This window comes from Pipistrellus hanaki, assembly GCF_964339955.1.
Source record: "Pipistrellus hanaki genome assembly, chromosome: 2".
Taxonomy (NCBI): Eukaryota; Metazoa; Chordata; class Mammalia; order Chiroptera; family Vespertilionidae; genus Pipistrellus; species Pipistrellus hanaki.
The window spans coordinates 26,397,498-26,417,511 of NC_140504.1; the positions used below are offsets into that span (position 1 = coordinate 26,397,498).

At 42.7% G+C, this 20,014-nt stretch overlaps 1 protein-coding gene across 4 annotated transcripts in view; it reads right to left on the reverse strand.

Annotated features, from left to right (window-relative positions):
- Positions 1–19,479, reverse strand: part of GOLIM4 (golgi integral membrane protein 4) — an 80,148-nt gene extending 60,669 nt beyond the window's left edge. The window contains exon 1 of one of the 4 annotated variants that reach the window (XM_084874125.1): positions 18,708–19,479. In XM_084874125.1, the coding sequence (XP_084730251.1) occupies positions 18,708–18,894 (187 nt within the window). In that variant the 5' untranslated portion in view covers positions 18,895–19,479. The remainder of the gene's footprint in view (positions 1–18,707) is intronic. The other 3 variants (XM_084874124.1, XM_084874123.1, XM_084874122.1) reach the window with 3 other exon arrangements.
- Between the last annotated feature and the right edge of the window lie 535 nt (positions 19,480–20,014).

A 20,014-nucleotide genomic window follows, 5' to 3' on the forward strand; every position in this document is an offset into this window, starting at 1 on the left:
ATGAATTAGTAAACTTCTTGAATTAAGGAAGAGTTCAGTAAGTATAATTTTAATTGATTTATTGGAGTGACACTAGTAATAAAATGACATGGGTTTCAGGCATACAATTCTGTAATACATCCTCTGTATATTATACTAGAGGACCTGACCCCCTGCCTGTGTCTGCTCCTGGCCGCCCGAGCTGCCCCACTGGCTCGGACAGGCCCCCGTGCCTCTGTCTCCGTGTCTGCTCCAGGCCTCACCTGCACACGCAACCTCCTCCTGTCTGGTCATGAGCTGTTATGGAGTTCGGCCTAATTTGCATATTATGATACCTCTCTAGAAAGATGATAGATAGATAGATGATAGATAGATAGATAGATAGATAGATAGATAGATAGATAGATAGATGATAGAGTGTTCACCTCTCCAAGTCAAGTTTCCTTCCATCACTATTTATCCCCTTAGGCACTTTTCTACCTCCACCAACCCTTGCTGCCAAGCCCTGCTTTCCCTTTGGTAATCACCATGGTATTATCTATTCTGTGAGATTGTCTGTCTTTCTTTCTTTCTTTCTTTCTTTCTTTCTTTCTTTCTTTCTTTCTTTCCTTCCTTCCTTCCTTCCTTCCTTCCTTCCTTCCTTCCTTCCTTCCTTTCCTTCCTTCCTTTCTTCCTTTCTTCCTTTCTTCCTTTCTTCCTTTCTTTCTTCCTTTCTTTTTCCGGCTTCATTCTTTCACCTTTTTACCCATTCCCACAGCCCCCTTTCCCTCTGACAGCTGTCAGTCTGTTTTCTGTGTTGCTTTTGAGCACTAATGCTTTTAGGGCCTGCCTGAATCTACAGATAAGAATCATCCATTAATTCTTTGGCTAGGAGGCTATCTTTCCTTCTTATGTTCCCAAATATTTAGAAATCTGTTCATTTAAAAAGGGATAGGTTTTCACTTACACAAGTATTTTATTAGTTGGTGTTTTCTAGCATAATTTGTATGAAGACAAACCATAGCCTAACACAAGTTCAGTTCTCACAGGTTATGAAGGCGATACTTAGGAGCTGTTTATGGATCAATCCTAAGAACACTTTGCCCTTTTTGCTGCTTATATACAATAAAGCAAAAACGATGCTGTAAAATTTACTGTGTATCAACAAACTGCTGAGCATGAGTCACTACAGGTAATTCTTATTTTCATTATTGTTCATGTAAGCTAGCAGCTCAGAATTTAAACTCTCCAAATTGTAACTTAGAAGAGCTCTCAAGGCTAGCTTAAGCACCACCAGGTGCTGCATTCACTCCATAATCTTCCTGCCGAGTACTCAGTTATACTCCAGACCTTTCCAGGGACAGGCTGTGTGCCCAAACGAGGGAGATTGCGAACATGTTTCAGGAAATAAATTTAACAAAAGGCAGTAACTGAACCTGTTCTAATTTCTTTTAAAATAGATAAGTTGATTACTTTAAAAATTACCGCTGTAAACAATACGAATGGAAAAAGAATGTATCAAACCAGCACAAATGATGGCGGAGAGAAAAGTCAGCTCGTATCCGGGCAGGCTGTAGGGCAGCTTATCATTGGCTGAACAATACCAGTGCCCGTGTTTTGAACACAAAGTTTGAGTTATTTTTATTTTGGATCACATTTCTAAATTTATACTAATAATACACATACAGACAGGATAAGGATATTAAATTAGTCCTAGGAGAGGAGTAATAATAAGATAACAATTTTGCAAATGCTCTCAAAACAGTCCTTCAATTGTACAATCTTACTCAAAATAGTCATCAAGTTCATTAAGAAACTGCTAATCCTTGAAACACACACACACACACACACACACCAGAACAAAACAACAGGCATTGACCTTACCCAAATGTCCGTCAATAGTAGAATGGATGAATTGTGATTGACTTACACAATGGCATACTAATAGAAGCAAACAATCTATGCATATAACACCTCGGGTGGATCTAACAAACAATGTTAAGCAAAAGAACCCAGACATAAGAGTGTACATTATTTGAGTTCCTTTATGTAAGGTGAAAAAACAGGCAAAATTAGTCAATGGTGATTGTTTTTAGGAGGTGGGGGCAGTGACTGAAGTGGTTCAAGGGAACTTCAAGTGCTGGTATTGTTATGCGTTTTGATCAGGTTGCTGGTGCACAAATGTTCTAAAAAATCATCAGGCTCCATGGTTACAATTTGTGCACTTTTATGTATATATGTTACAATTCATAGTTCAATAACTAAAATGTCAAAATAGGAAATGTTAGAGTTGACTGGGCTATTCTCATACCCAGTGTTTTATTTGTGAAGTTTTTGCTTCCTTCTTATCTTGTCAAATATAAGAACACAATATATTAGGTGTAAAAGTAATTTTGTCTAGTTTTAAAGCTACAATGTGTAATTAATTTTAGACTACGTATCTTATACATCTGTGCCAAAATCAAGTACAATGTTATTTTAATGGTATTAAAAATTAAAAGTAGTCATATGTGTCATGAATATTAATATTATTTTTAAAATCACCTGTATTGCCGAAACCGGTTTGGCTCAATGGATAGAGCGTTGGCTTGGGGACTGAAAGGTCCCAGGTTCGATTCCGGTCAAGGGCATGTACCTTGGTTGCGGGCATATCCCCAGAGGGGGTGTGAAAGAGGCAGCTGATCGATGACTCTCTCTCATCAATGTTCCTAACTCTCTATCTCTCTCCCTTCCTCTCTGTACAAAATCAATAGAATATATATTTTTTTAAAATCACCTGTATTATATAGTACTTGATAATACACAAAGCTGAATTTTCTTTTACATCAAATCACTTCTGTATCAGATGCCACATAAAAATGAGGAAAACTAAATTGCTACAGGAGTTTGTGAGATTGTATATTATAATGAAAATGTGTTGAGGATTAGAAGGATAGCTGGGTAACACTTTAGTCACGGAGAAAAAATATGGTTATAACTGTGGGTATCTGCCGACACACATCACACCGGCCACCAGCCACCGGTGGGCTCTGCCAGGTCAGCACTATACAACAGAAGCACACCGCGAATCACATGTGTAATTTTAAATGTCTAGCAGTCGCAACTTTTTAAAAAGTAGGAAGTATCTGTACAGTGTAATCCACCAATTATATCTATTGCAAGACAACCGTTAACGGAAATGTAGTGTCACCAAAACAATAAAGTTGTGTTGGACAGAAAAATATTTTACAATACTTCCGCTTTAATTTCTAAATTTAATGAATTAAAATGTAACATTCAGTTCCTCAGGCACACTAGCTGCATTGTAAGTGCTTTTGCCACACATGGCCACGGCTACACTGGGAAGCACAGATGTCAAGTCACTCTGTCTTTCTGAGGCTCGCTCTCTTCATTGATAAACCAAAGAAGCTAATCCAGATAAAGAATCCCATTAGAATCTTTGCCAACTGAAGCCCACATGTTCCGTTCAAAATGCGAGCCATTCACGATGCAGGAATGCAGCTCAGTGTCCAGGGATCTGAGGACTTCAAAGTCTGGAATCGGATGTTTACATAAAATATCGTTTTCCTTGTAGACAACTACTGTGAAATTTTTCAGAGTGCTGTGTAGGCCAAACCAAAACATAACCATATGCTGCTCTTTGCAACCTGGGTTCTACAAACATTCTCTCCCACTTCACCGATCTATGATTTATTTAGGAGTGATGTGACTTCTACATCTGGAAACTGAAAATCACAGCTGGACAATCAGTTGAGTGGTAAGCTTCAAAGTCCACTCTGGAGTCAGGATGAAGCCACAGTTGCTATCAGGAGGTGACATCCTGTGGTGAAAGTAGCAGGAGCTTAAGCCCTGTCTACATCCCAGCATGCATAGGAGTCCAAAAAAAAAAAAAAAAAAAAAATCACCCCAAGGTAAAGAACCACCCAAGCCCCTATTTTTGCATCAAGAACAATGGGCCAGAGAGAAAGGGTAGGAAAGCCAAGCTCACCACAGTGACTACTGGTCTTAATTCATTGGAACCAATCTCCATGGAGCCTCCCAGGATCCTCCAGGGCCTGTGCAATCCAATATGGAACAAGGAAAACATGATACTGATGTAAAAAGCTGTAGAAGTGAAGCAGGAAGGAGTAGCTTGAGCAGCCACTAGCACCTTCCTTAGTCATAGAGATGGGAAGGGGTGAGGGCTGGCAGGTAGACTCCCAGGAGACCAGTTCTCTAATCCAGGTGAGGCACCATCTGGGAATATTGACTGTTTGACAGATCCTTAAAGGACTGAGTTCTCTCCAAGAGACAAAGTCAGAAAGAAATTGTTTTGTGATTACTGTTAAAACCTCACTATAGTGAGTTCCAGGCAAGGGAGCCATGGAAACTGAGGATTAGTCAGGGCCCAAAGTTAGGATTCAAGCAATGTGAGCATCAATACCAACTATGGCACTGGCTGGCTGTGGGACTTCCGTTTCCCCAAATTTAAACTGGTCACAATATGGCATTTTTTGTTTTATTCTATAACACAGTGTTGTTGGTTCTTTTCTTTTCTTCTTTTTTTTGAGGGGGGGGGGGATGATATCATGAATATAAAGCAATTTGAAAAGTATAAATTTCTCATGTAATTGCAAGACTCCTTTTTAGTACTTATGAAGCAATTACAAATGGATTCTAAGAAATGCAACTATTAAATGCCATTTAGGTCCCTAATTAGGATTCTTCTTAAATTTGAGGGGATGGTGTGGGTTAGAGCTTTAAGGGAATAGTAGTGACTATTGCTACCGCATTACAAACCCAACTACTTTCTAAAAGGTTCATGGGATAGGACCAGAGGAGGTCAAATTCCAAGGTGGACTTAAAAATACCTCAGAGAAACTTGCCCTAAAGCAGTGGTTCTTAACCTTTTTCAGGTCACTGAGGCTTTGAGAATCTGATAAAAGCTATGGCTTCTGTCTTAGAAGATGGCACATATACAAAAGTGACATAGTTTCAGGAAGTTCATGGACCCCCATGGATGCCACATAGAAATGCCACCCTGAAGGAAGAGAAGGTCAGAGACAAGATCCACAATGTGGTCTTAGGAATGAGTTGTAAGAACAGCTGGAGGCCAGAAATACAACAAAGCAGCCTTTCTTTAAAGGTGCAACCTATACTCAAAGTGTAGCTACTGTGGGACCACAGATGAGGATTTCTTAGGTTGGACTCACAAACACCATCATTCTAGCTAACTCCTAGTTTCTGCTTCCTTGGACAGTTTCAACAGAAAAGAGCTTCCTTTAGCTCAGTCCATTTGGACCCTAATCAATCCAGGGAATAAAAGACATATTCAAAAACAAAATTTTAACCTGTAAATCTCCCTAAGAATCACAATGCACATTAGTACTACAGCGTGGAACATGGAGGGAATTGGTTTTGGGGATGGAGAGCAGAGACCATACGTCACAGGAGATTTATGATATACACATGATCATCACCAAGAGAAGTCCACAGTAACATAAAGTTACCATGAATATCATGGCAGTTACCTGGCACCCATATAAATAGGCATGGGGTAGAGAGACAATCACTGATTCAAGAGAAATTCAACAGTCACTTCTCACTGACAAGAACAGAACTTTCCTTAATTGTTGAATGGAATATGGCCTCAAACATTTTGAAAAAATATTCTCTATCCAATTCCCAATTTCTTATTTACACTAATAAAAGAGTAACATGCTAACTGACCATACTTTGTGAGATCCACCAGCCAATCAGGAGTGAGTATGCAAATTAACCCAACAAAGATGGCAGGTTAATTTGCATATGCAGGCCCAAGTGGCCGGGGGTGGGTTCAGTCTCTGGGCAGCTTGGGCAGGTGGAAAGGCAGCTGGGCTGGAGCAAAAAGGCAGCTCAGGCCAGAGCAAAGGCAGCCAACAGCCAGGGGAAGGAAGGCCCATTCTTGCATCAGTCTTCTCACATTGTAACTATGTTCAGTCCAGTTAAAAAGGAAATAGAAATATTTATTTCATGTATTTCTAATTACTAAAATATGTTTAGAAGAATGAGATCATACCATGAATTTGAAATTACAATTGTTCAGAAAACATGTAATGACTTTTTTATAATATGCTTTTATGTCTATTTTTATTTTATCAATATCACAAAAGAATTCTCATATAATGCAATATTTTAAACTTGACTTTCAAGGTAGTCATTTTAAACTTGACATTCAAAGTAGATGAATGAACAAGTTGAAGTTGTCATTCCACTTACATTTTCTTTAAATAAAAGATTTTGTTATCCAAGACCAGTAAAACTCTATAAAAAATTATCTTCTGACTATTCGATAGCAAGGTCTTCATCAAGGACCGCAGTCTATAAAGTCAGAAAGAACATCCAGAAGCATGTGAAAATACTGTATGAACTAACACACTGCACTGCATTCCTACTTGCCAATGAAATACAGGCCTTTGTAGCAGTGGGACATTTTCATATTTTGTAAATAGATTTTGAAACTCCCCAAGGACATGACACCTTCCACTTTGGGATTTCTCTTGATAGCCTACAAGTTGGGGTTGTACTTCAGAGAGTTACCTAGACCTCTCTTTGAATCTTAATTCCTCCAGATAAGATGCTTTAGACACCAGACAATTTCCTTCTGGAGGCCATGATTTCAAATGCCACTTCCTACTTCAAATTAAATGGTAAATCCCATTTTAATATGTAGCAAAACATTTTTTTCAAAAGCATTAGGTTACATAATCCAAGACGACTTAGAACAGTTGCCTGGTACATAGAAAGTGTCCAATAAATGTGAGCTTGTGAGGACTTTGGTAATGATAAAACGGTGATGCTTTATCACTTTCAAGATGATCAGGTTATTAAAATACTTTCCCTTTCATCTTGGGTTCTCACGTTATAAATTCCATGTTGGTGACACAGAAAGTCCTAAAAAAAGGCCCAGATGGGCAGGATTGAAAGCAGACCTTCTGAGGCCTGCCAATCACGTTGTGAATTCTGAAAGATTCTTCAATACCAGTTGAGTTTTGAGAAGATTTCAAAGCTAATCAGCAGCTTCCTCATGTGACATTCATGACAGATCTTGGGAGAATCACCCAGCAAAGCCCAATTTCCTTTCCCAGAGAGATTGTAAGATAACGTTTGTTGTTTTAAGAAAATTTAGTTTGGAGATGATTTGCTGTCTCCTTGGACAGTTTCGACAGAAAAGAGCTTCCTTTTTTTCTGTTGCTGTGCAACAGGGTAGCCAATACAGATTTTGGAAGTGAAGTGCTGCCGTAACCAATATCTCAGAGATGGGAGCAGCACTGAGACTGTGTAGCGGGCCTTACGAGGGCTGCAAGTAGAGGATAAGGTGCCCTGAGCACAGTGTCCACAGAATTCTGGCTCTGAAAGGATTGCTAGTAAAGGCGCAAATGAAAGTGAAGAAAATTTTACTGGAAGCTGGAAATTATGTAGTGGCAGAAGGCTTCCCAATACCCACACTTCCATATAGGGGCATGACCAGCAGTACCTATGAGAAGTAAAAAATGAACGGGGTGGTTTACCTAAGATTTCCCAGCAAAATGTTGAAGATGCAACCTAGTTTCTTCTTGTTCCTTACAGTAAACTGTGAGAAGGAAGGGTTACTAAACAGAAAGGAGGCAGGACGTGATGGTTTTGAGCTTTCTCAACCTCCCTGGACTACAAACAAGGCTAAAATTAAGAAATAGCTTCCAAGCAAAGATCAAATCCAGGGAACTGTCAGAAAAGAAAAAGAAAAAAAAAAGAACATGATGGAGATGGTGAGTGTGGCTTTTGAAATCCTTGTGAAGAGCTTGGAAATGCGATGTCTCAGAATGATTCAGCCAGACCACAGGAAAAGTTTAAGGCTGTGACTAGCAGGTCCCTTCAATAGGCCTTTGGAAAGATAAAGGATGAGGTCTCTCCTTAGTCTCAGCAGAAGCCTAAGGTAGAGAAGAATTTACCTTCAACAAATATGTGGGTGTGGTTTTTGTCTAGCACAGTAAGCACCGAGTTTCACAGAAGACCCACAAAAGTTTTGAGAGCATTTTATCAGCAGAAACTGCCAATTTGGCCTGAGAGGGACAGAGATAGCACTGGGTGCAAAAGGGCTATAGATCCCGAAAGTTCTGCTGGCAGGAAGCAGGCTGAGAAAACTCAGAAACAGGCACATGACACCTTCCAATGAAAAAAGGAAGGATGATTCAGAGAGTGGAACCGATAGCCAAACAGAGGAATAAAAATTCATGGAAAAGTAGTCCCAGGCCTGAAAATCTACGCAAGGACCATGTATTTGCCCAGCTGGATTTTGGAAGTGCGATGAACCAGTGAGTCCTACATATCTTGGACTTTCTGCTTTGATGAACAAGAATATGGCGGCATCTTACGCCTGTCCCCCACTCCTCTCCCCCCACCCCGTTGTATGTTGGTTGTTTCAAGGTCAGAATACTGGACACCTTAGTTTCACAGGCCTGCAGATGAAGAGGAACTATGCTGGAGAAATTAAGCCCAAGGAGCTTCAACCACACCCAGATCAAACTTAGATGAGTTCTGGATTTTGAGCTGATGCTCACCTATATAGCAAAGAGAATTTATTTTTCATCTTCTAATAAAAGTGATGTGTGACATCAGTACAATTTAACATGTTTTAATAGCTTCAAACCTTTAAAATGGATATAAAGTCCTTTTAAAAATCCCCTTGAAATGTTTGTTCATAGGTTAAGACAGTGGTCGGCAAACTCATTAATGTCAACAGAGCCAAATACCAACAGTACAACGATTGAAATTTCTTTTGAAAGCCTAAAATTGACTTCTGGGCAAGTTTCAATCACACTGTACCTACAAGTCTGCATATGGGATTTTGTGGAAGAATCACACTCAAGGAGCCAAAGAGCCGCATGTGGCTCTCAAGCCACAGTTTGCTGACCACTGGAGATTGATATAATAGAAATTATAGATTCATATTATTAAATCCTAATAATGTAAAACTTGATAAACTGTCTTATACTAACCAAACTAGATAATCAAGTAATTATCAGCTACTCAATTTTAATGTGTTTAGAATATTGATATTATAGTCTCAAGCTGTTGTCCAGAGCATCCAAGCAATGCCAAAGCTCTCTGAAATACTTTAATTTGTAGATTTTTGTTTGTTTGTAACAAAAACTCTTCATAAAGGGGCTTAAGTGGGATGCAAAATGGGAAAAAGCAATGTTTATCTCTCTTAAAATAATTATAGATTTTTCTTAAATTCGCTTGCTCTCAAAGGAAAAGAAATGGTGCCATTCAAATGTTCCATTATGCCTTACTCTGCAGAATGACAGTGTATCTGTTCCTTTTTTATTCACTATCATATTGTGACATTTTATATACGAAAAGTTGTTAAAGCAATATAGATATATATTTTTAAATGTCACACTGTTATAAAAAGCAATTTATTTCCTGCCCACGTCCCTCCAGGCTATGAGCCTATTTAGCGAGGCTTATTAGTGAAGGGCAATGACTGACATGTCCTCTGGATAAGCACTCCCAGGCCAATAAAAGCAAAGAGCACAAATATGCCATTCAGAGAGACACAGCATTGTTAAAAATAGCACCTCCCACTTCTGTCCTGGATGCCTGGGTGCTGCCTGTCTGTCCAGAGAGAGCAGAGCACCAAGCGGAGTGCCATGTTGTACTGGAAGTCAGGGTGCCTGAGACACATGGTAAGTGACTCTTCAGCTTTAGGACTGTTTTCTTAACTGTAAGATGCCGTGTTCATATCAGACCTGAACAGCTAATGCTGTTCACGCAGGTACTCCCAACATGAGTTCTTACTTCAGGCCCACAAAACCTGCATTTCCCACCTCCCCCTACAATAAACTTCTAAAAAAGGAAACTTTACGCTAGTATATTATAAATGAAAAATTTGACTTACATGGCATTCGTGGATGGTAACTGTAAAAGCTACGTGCAATAAAACAATTATTAAATTCTAGTCATCAGGTGTTGGCTCCCTGAAATCTGTTCTCTTTGAAAAAAAAAAAAAAAAAAACAACAACAACAACAAAAATGAGCAGCTCTATCTAGGGGAGGGGTTCTAGAATCAAATTGAGAGTTTCTACTTAATTTGTCAAGAACACTCAAAAAGGGAATTCAAAAGGTCGGTTTTTAATTGTATGATCCGTATGCCGCCTGAAACCGACTCAGTATCATCCAAAATCATCTTTCATAACAGAAGCAAAAGTCCTACACTCTGGAAATCAAATAATCCCACCTGTTACTTCTGATCTAAATTTTATCTTGAATCCTCATATGACTCACCTAACCTACTTTCTCAAAACCAGCAATACTGTCATGAGACACTAAGTTAATTTTTTAGGTCAATGGAGTAAGTACTGAGGAAAGAACATGAGCTAGGAAGTCACATTATGGTTCTAAACTGTTTCGTTGGATTTGACCTTGATACTGGCAGGTTAACCTCTCTGAGCCTCGGATTGCTCATTCTCATTAAAGTGCCTGTGTCACTATTAAATGAGAAAAAGCCTGTACCTGACCACAGTAGACAATCAATAAACGCTATGTACTTAAAATCATTTAATTCCTTCAAATAAATTTTAAAATTTTATCTTAATAGAGCCACTTCAAGTAACAGCAGCTTAGGAGGACAATATAGTTTGCCATTTTATAATAAAGTTACATTACAGCCCTAACTGGTTTGGCTCAGTGGATAGAGCATCAGCCTGCGGACTGAAGGGTCCCGGGGTCGATTCCGGTCAAGGACATGTACCTTGGTTGCAGGCACATCCCCAGTGGGGTGTGTGCAGGAAGCAGCTGATTGATGTTTCTAACTCTCTATCCTTCTCCCCTTCTCTCTGTAAAAATCAATAAAATATGTTTTTTAAAAAAAATAAAAATAAAGTTACATTACATATAAAACTTTCACTCCTAACAAAGCCAAAAACCCACAAACTGCTGACTGGCAAAAGGAGTAAAAACACTTTGTTCTGAATGGTAAAATAACAACATTCAGTGGTCAAAATGAAAACAGCAACTCTTACTTGCAACTATGTAAAGCGCTTTCAGATCTTTTTCTTTCTCCCCCAAAGGGTCAAAACAATGGAAAGGACAGAATGATTTTCAACCCGTGTGCCGCAGGGATTTTTAAAACACCCAATACTTGTGGCTTAGTTGGTTGGGCATGTCCCTTGCACCAAAAGGTTGCCAGTTCGATCCCAGGGGAGGGCACATGCCCCAGATGTGAGCTCAGTCCCTGGTAGGGACCTTGCAGGAGGCAACCAACCAAAGTTTCTCTTTCCCTTCCTCCCTCTCTGAAAAGTAATACTAAGATTTACAAATAAACATACAATACCTCACTATGGTTTAGTCAGGGGCACAGACCTCTTTTCCCTTAGATTGTCATAAAAAAAAAAAAAGAAAGAAAGAAAGAAAAAAGAAAGAAAAAAAAAAAAAAAAACACCTGACAGCAGCCAACACAATAATAGCCTCCCAGTGTGAAAATCAAAATTATACCTATTTTTTGGCAGAATGACAAAAAACATAATTATTTTTTGGTTTGGGGCAGAATTTCAGCGATCAGTTGCATGTGCCATGAGATGAAAAAGGTTGAAAATAGCTGTACTAGTTATAGCAAACGATAGCCAATTAACCACAGATAGTAATCCAGCAACAGCAGACCTGGTCACCCAATAATTGCTGCTGTTATTCGCTCCAGCATTCATGTTGTGCACTTTTAAGTGTATTATTTCTAACCCATACAAGTGTGCAAGACAGTCATTGTCATCCCCAATTAAATATGAAGAAACTGAAGTTCAGAGAGGTCAAGGTCATTCTACCGGCAAACACCAGAAGTGCATTCACACTGTGTCTGATGCCAAACCCACTCTCCTTCCATTGATCCCCGTTTCCTTTCAGGGCAGAGTGATGTGAGCAAGAATGTCTCAATGCTGGTAAATCATGCACTGGTGTTAGTCCCCTTTTCTCTCTCCCCACTTCAGATTTCTCTCAAATCCTTGGTATTTTGGTCCCCGGAAGCTTCCGTCGTCACTTCCTCAATTCCAGTTCACTCATTCCTAAAGTCACTGAAACCCATGCCTTTGTGCCTCAGTTCTATAAGAAACTGCATTTGGAAAAGCAGGAGAATTTTTTTTAAAATATAATTTCAAGGTAAGGTTTTCAGCCCTCCTGGTACTTAAGCTAAAGGCTCACGGATAATGAGCGATTTTCTTACATTATCTTACATGTCAACCAATAGTGCCCTGTTCCCATTTACGGGGATGACTTAAGGCAGATGCAATGTGTGGAATCAAATATTTCTGCAAGTTACATACATATATTCAACAGAATGCATATTTGAGGACATTTTTCAAAAAGTGTCTAGAAGTTTTTTCTCTTTTATTCAGGAAATGGATTTTAAGGCAGAGTTTTGCATACAAATAAAAACTACTGAGCCCAGAAAGTATTTCTGTTCTTTTTTTTTTTTTTTTTTTTTTCAGCCTTGCCGAAAAGCAAGGCCTTCAAAAATTAGTTTGCCTCCTCCCATAAAATGGAAGAGAGAGAGAGTATCTGTTCTATTTTTTAAAACACAACAGAATTAAACAAAAACAGCTTGATAAGCAACTCCTTGTAACTGCAAGATGTACTTCAGTGAAAATGTTTTCTTACTAGATACTATCTAACTTTGCACTTGAAAATGAGTAAAACCTTCAACACTCTGCCCACCCCTGTGGATTTACATTACTGAGGTCTGTGAACTATTCTAAGGTACATGAGGTTCCCCAATAGTCCGAAGTACAGACTACAGCCTTCTAAGAATTTTATACTGATTAACACTACTGATCCTTGCGATAACCTATTATAAGCACTATTACCCTGATCACTACATCCAATGAAAACGAGTCATAGAGAAGTTAAGTAACTTGCAGATGATCGATCACACAGCTATTGGGGGTGGGAGCAAGAAATCACATTCAGTCGCTGACTCCTCAGCTCTTATCCACTACGCTGAATTGCCCACCATATATAAAGCCCATTCATTGGTAGAGAGAAAATACCACAAGGTCACAGACCTACTATTTATTGAGCACCTGCTATATTGTCAAGCACCAGGCACTGGAGATGGAAGGATAAAAAAAAAAAATAGCCTGGCTCTGAGCTGAAGGAGACTTTTTCTTTCCTTTTAATTTTTTTTCTCTTTTCTTTTTTTTTTTTTTAATTTTTAAAAAAATATTTTATTGATTTTTCACAGAGAGGAAGAGAGAGGGATAGAGAGTTAGAAACATCAATGAGAGAGAATCATCGATTATCTGCCTCCTGCACACCCCCAACTAGGGATGTGCCCGCAACCAAAGTACATGCCCTTGACCGGAATCGAACCTGGGAACTTCCAGTCCGCAAGCAGGCGCTTTATCCACTTGAGCCAAACCAGTTTCGGCTCTCTTTTCCTTTTTTAAACAGATTCAGGGTAGGGTGAAAACCAAGTAACCAGTTACAATAAAATGTGTTCAGGCTCTGGCTAGCAAACCATCCTGCCTGTTAGGAGAACACAATGCAAAGGACAACTAACTGAAAAAAAGAAACAATATAACCATAGAAACTCTAAAGGTTTTTTTTTATTTTAAACTGTTGCCATACACTTCCCTGGACTTCTCTGGAACAGGAGCATAGAAAACTATCTAGCCAAAACCGGTTTGGCTCAGTGGTAGAGCGTCGGTCTGTAGACTGAAGGGTCCCGGGTTCGAATCCGGTCAGGGGCATGTGCATTGGTTGCGGGCACGTCCCCGGTGGGGGGTGTGCAGGAGGCAGCTGGTCGATGTTTCTCTCTCATTGACGTTTCTAGCTCTCGGTCCCTCTCCCTTCCTCTCTATAAAAATCAATAAAATATATATTTTTTAAAAAAAAAAAACTATCTAAACCTTTCCTTGTTGGTTTCAGGTCATCACTGGGAAGACCAAGCACTACAATAATGTCATTCAGCATTTTAGGAATGAAGGACACCTTGCTCCTACTTTTTCGTTGTTGATTTTGAGAGAGAGGAAGGGAGGGAGACAGAGAGGGGGAGAGAGAAGCATCATGTGAGAGTGAGAAACATCAATCAGTTGCCTTCCATACACACCCCAACCAGGGATAGAATCTGAAAACTGGGTATGCGCCCTGATTAGGAATGGAGCCTGCCACTTTGGGGTGTATGGGACAACACTCCAACCAACGGAGCCACATAGACCAGGGCTGCTCCTACTTTTAAAACATGTGAACTTAAATCTCACTCCCAGATCTTATTGCACAAGGTTATTGCCTACCTCTAGCCGTTACGCCCTCTCCCAATCTGAAATGACACAGAGGAGAGTTAATCAGTAACCATATTCCAAGTTTAAAATCTCCCCTTTTCCAGAGTCAAATACTCAGATTTATGGCAGTTCCCGTTTCCTTCGATGTTCATTCATTTACATACAATAAAAGGAGGTGGCTCACTATGAACACAAATTTTGTGAATTTCAAAAAAAAAAAAAAAATTTTACCCATGACAAACCTGGGAAGAGAAAGAGATAAAATACCTTACGTCTAACAGGGACAGTGACTATAGTAACAACCTGTCTTCAATGAGCAGTACCTACTATGTGCTGGGTGTGCTACCAGTTTAATAGGGATTAAGTATTTTAACCCTCACAATACCCCTATGAAATATGTCATTCTAATCTCCAGTAGATAAGAAAAATGAGGCCCACGTCCGCATAAAAAGTGGCTGGACTAGAATTCGAATTGCATGCTCAAGAAAAGAAAAAAAAGCCTTAAGTGTCTGCGGCCAAGCAGGTACAGTACCTGTGTGAGGTGGCTCAGTGTTAAGATTATGGAGCTGTGGCTCTCCACTTGGCAGGCCGTTGTAATAATCTGGGGAGACTGCCAGGGGGCCCCAGCCCCAGTGATGGCGATCTGATTGGTCTGCGAGCTGCCCAAGTAATGCCAAGGGCCAGTCAAAGCCGAGAGAACCACTGTGTGTGGACAGAGAAAAGGGTGCACGGCCCACTTGAAAGGAGCTTAAACATGTTTGAAAGATTAAGGAAACACTGGCTGGCTGGTCACAAGTTGTTAGCACGGCCTCTGCCAACAATATGCAACCTCTGCCCCACTCCTTGGCACCATTAAGGCGCAGTATGGACGGCAGGCAGATCAGTACGTAGATATATTTCTATTTAGAGGGGATAGGGTTGCCTAGGCTTGGCACTTCCTCCGTGTCGCCCTACCATCTCCTCCTGATGGAACTGTTCTATTATAAAACACACTCGGTGTTAGAGGTAACCAACCGCCTTTCAAAGTAAACTCTGGAGAACAGCCCATTCTTAAAGGGAAGATATCCTAAATATGCTCACTTAACAAACGTGTACCTTCAGATTATAGGGCCAAACTACAGAAACATTTCAAGAGTCATATATTTTTTAATGTGTTTTCATTCATTTCAGAGAGGACGGTAGAGAGAGATAGAAATATCCATTTATTGAGCACCTGCTATATTGCAGAGAGAGAATTGATTGGCTACATCCTGCACGCCCCAACCAGGGGATCGAGCCCGAAATCCAGACATGTGCTTGATTCATAGGTCGACACTCAACCACTGAGCCATTCCAGGTGGACTCAAGAGTCATGCTTTTTATATCGAAAGGCCACTCATAATTAACGCTGATCTTAATCCAAGACAGATTAAGAGATCTCAGGGAACTAAACAAGTCTTAAGAATAGAGAGGTTAACGCCCTAAGAACAAATGCAGGTGGTACACAACACCGCTGAGTCAAGTGTCATTTGTCACTGGAAAAGGGACGCAAACCTGCATACCGTCAGAAAAGCTTCATTCTGGGGCCTGCAGATGTGAAATCCAAAATAAATGCTACAGAAGTCAACTGGGAATCCATTTTTAAAAAAGAGCCAAAACCGGTTTGGCTCAGTGGATAGAGCGTCAGTCTGCGGACTGAAAGGTCCTGGGTTCGATTCCGGTCAAGGGCATGTATCTTGGTTATGGGCACATCCCCGGTAGGGGGTGTGCAGGAGGCAACTGGTCGATGTCTCTCTCTCTCATCGACATTTCTGGCTCTCTATCTCTCTCGCTTCCTCTCTGTAAAAAATCAATAAAAAATATATTTAAAAAAATAAAAATAAAATAAAATAAAAAAATAAAAAAGAATACACTGCAGCTTGCTTGGGAAACAATTCCTCATGCTTAATCATGTTACAATAGTTGCAGCACCACAGCTTAGGAGGAAATGGCAAAAGAGTAAAATTAAGAAATGGACTATCAGGCAAGCCATGCAAACTAACTACAGCTATATCTTTTCTTCTGCAGCAAAGCCAATGCTGGCAGTTTAACTGTCTTGTGTTACCCCCACCCCCACTACCACCGAAAGAAGGCATATAAAAGAAGAAAAGACATTGAAATTGATTTTCAAAATGGAATGCTACAAATAAAGGCCACGTCTCAGAAAGCAGGGGCTTGGTCAATGAGTTTCAACATTGGCAGTTGAGGCAAATGCACTACCTGCACAAAGTATTTTGTTGCCGTTACGTGTTTGGTGTTTTTTGGGGTTTTTTTTTCGGAAGCAGAGACTGGGAAGGGAAGCCCGAGAAAGCAGACTAACGTGCTTGGGGTTAAGGTTCTCACCACGGCTTTGGATAATTTTACTGGCTGACTGAATGAATATATACTGATCCGCTCCTGAGTGTCAGGCACTGTGCAGTGCTGAGCACGTACTGAGGAACATGACAGCACCTGCTCTCACGGGTCTCCTAAAGCAAGAGGCCAAGGCGACAATTTCCCAGAGTTCACCACACAAGCCCCTTCCAGCCACGAGTGTAAAAACCCAGCCCTGCCTTTGTACTATCAGACAGAAAAATGTTCCCTCGGTCTAACTGCACTGAACTTCACAGGGAAGCCGCTGGTGTCATCTAAATGAACAAGTAAATAAATACATATCCATACTCTGAATACCAACTATATTATTGGTGGATAAATGTCCACAAGCTAAAAAAATTTTTAAGTTAAGACTGTACCAAAATAGGTTTTTCCTTTTGAAGTAAGCCCAGCTCACATATTTTCACTGTCTGTGACTGTGTCGCTTCAGGAAGCTAAAAATACTTTCCTTTCTGCTAAGTTGGGAAGAGCAAAAAAGACCAAGCAATGGGCCGTGTATCATTTCCACTCATCTTAATTTTTTTTTTTTACTAGAAAACACTCAAAATAGCTGAAGCAATGGAAAGGCATCTGCTTTATATTTGTATACAGACACACTGACAGATACATCCATCCGGCCTGCATCCTCACAGAACTATGAAATAAGCTATAGGTGCCTTATCAGCAAAGACTGTCAACATTTCACTATGCACAGCTTTTCGTTATTATTTTGGTTGAAGAGAAGGCTACGTTAGTGTTGAAAACTAACCCAAATACAAGTAAAAGCTTTCAAAATACACGTACAGGATGATTATGCTCTTACGAAGACAACTTGGTGGTTACTGCACAGTCATGCATTACTTATGTTTCTGACATTTACATTAAGTGAGATTTCAAAAGAGAAGGATGGAACTTTCAGTCTTTCTGCAGGTTTTGCTCAAGTTGTGTTCGCTATGTCTGATAAAGTGAAAACACTGTATTTCTCTTCTTGGACTTCTTAAAGCTAACTTAAAACACACACAAACAGCTGAAACCGGTTTGGCTCAGTGGATAGAGCGTCGTTCTGCAGACTAAAGGGTCCCAGGTTCCATTCTGGTCAAGGGCATGTGCATTGGTTGCAGGCAGATCCCTGGTAGGGGGTGTGCATGAAGCAGCTGGTCGATGTTTCTCTCTCATCAATGTTTCTAGCTCTCTGTCCCTCTCCCTTCCTCTCTGCAAAAAAATCAATTAAAAAAATACATATATATATACATATATATATGTGTGTGTGTATATATATATGTGTGGAGATATATATATAGATATATAGATATATATATATATCTCCACACACACACACACACACACACATACCTACCCCTGTGATAAACTAAATGTTACTCGGGAAAACAAACACTTTTCCCCACCACAAAAACACACCTGCAGGATGGCAAACAGTGGTAGTATGGACTTTTCCAGTACCTCTAGAGTCCACCCTACTAAGTTAACAGAAACCAGCCTTCACGGGACAGACTAAATGTTACCGTGTAGCTGGAAGCTGTGCGGATTAGGCAATTGTGGCACATTGTGTGCAAAGAGGTAAAAGGTAGCACTGGGCCATTCGTTTTGGGCTGCTGGGATAGGGCTTAGTTTCCCTTGGAGAGAGAGAGAAAAAAAATAGCACAGTTTGAGAAATCTCTGCCAAACTCCCCATTTCCTGGGGTTACTGACAACTTCAAATGAAAAGCCAGTGGCTAGAAGCAGGGAACCATGCCCCGCTGGGATGGGCTGGCAGAAGGGGCGCGAGGGCTGCTGGCTAGCCTGCCTGGACTGTACCGGGCCTTCGGGAAGAGCTGGAAGACAGGAGTCCGTGTGCCCATCCGATGCCCAGCGGGTCCAGGGGCTGGTGCTCCCCATTCCAAAGGGAACCGCCTTTGGAACCCGGACGTCGGGGATGTCCTCTCCCCGTGACACTCGGGGCTCAGCGACCCTGCAGGGCTCGCCTCCGGTGTCCCGGAAGGTCAGAGGTGGCCCCCGCAATGCCAAATTGCTCACCAAAGCCACTTTCCCAGCCAGGGGGGAGGCTCGGGGCAGAGTTGCCCGCCGGCCGGCGCGCCCCGCTCACCGTACCTTGCAGCTGGGCGGAGAGGGACTCCTGGTGCTGCTGGTACTTCTGCGCCACCGCCTCGGCTTTCCGCAGCTGCGCCTGCAGCTCGTAGTAGAGCATCGCGCCGTAGAGGAAGCCGAAGACCACGGTGAGCAGCAGCAGCGTCTGGAAGATCCGCTTCTGCTTGCGGGAGCACATCCCGTTGCCCATCGTCCCCGCCGGACCGGACCGCGCGCCGGGGCCGTGCCCGCCGCCGCCGGCCCTTCCTCCCGCCGCCCGGGCAGCGAGCGCTCAGCAGCGGCCGCTGCAGGAGGGGCCGGGGCGCCGCATGGGGCGGGGAGGAGACCGAGACACAAAAGCAAAAGCGGGGCCGACGGGGAAGTGGCGCCCGCTCAGCCCCCGCGCGCCGAGGGGCGCGCAGCCATGGACGCGGGCGCCGCCAAACTTTGGCGAGGAGGCTGGCTCTCCCTCTCCGCGGGTGCCGGGGCCCGCGGGGGCGCCCTCCGCATACTTCGGAGCGGGGGGTCCCGGCCGATCGGTTTCCTGCTCCCCACTTTTTTGGCCCGACTGCCCCCCGGCGGCACTCGCAGTCCCGCCCCGGCCGCTCCCCGCCCCCTCGCGGCGGGTCCCGCTGCGCGCGGCTCGGCGGCCACCCAGAGGGGGTGCGCGCCCCACAAAAGCTCCCGGGCTCCAGGAGGCGGCCCCCGGGATCGGGCGGACCAGGGGGGGCCCGGGGCTCGCCCGGGTGTGGAGGATGGCGGGCCGCTGTCACTCGACGGGGCTGCGGAGCCTTGGCAGCCGCTGCCTCCTCCCACCCAACTTACGTGTCACCCACAGCCCCGCCACCGGGATTCCCGGAGGAAGTCCCACTCGGGCTCCCCGCTCATTGGGCCCGTCCGAGCCGCGCCTCCCTCCCTCCGGGAGGGCAGTGCCGGGCGGGATTGGACGCCCGCGTTGTCCGTCCGACCCCGGGCCGCGCCTCCCCTCCCCTCCCGCCACGGGGCAGCGCGGGCAGCGGGGCCGCCTGGCGCCCGGTTGCGCCCACGTGGAGTGCGGAGGGTGCGGGGAGGCGGCGGGGCCCGGGGCTGGATGGGTGGGGTGCGCCGTGGACGTGTCCCGGCCTGAAACTGGGTGAGGCTGGGTGCGCACGTGTGTGAGTGTGCATGCGAGTGCGTGTGTGATCCGGTGCCCAAAGTATACAAATGGAGAAAGTGGATGAGAGCAGCTACCCTCCCTGGAGTGCCCTTTCTTTCTTTCCCCATCTTTCTTTTCCCCAGTGAGCAGATGGGACAGACACAAGGGGTAGTAGCTGCTTGGTCAGCACAGTCTT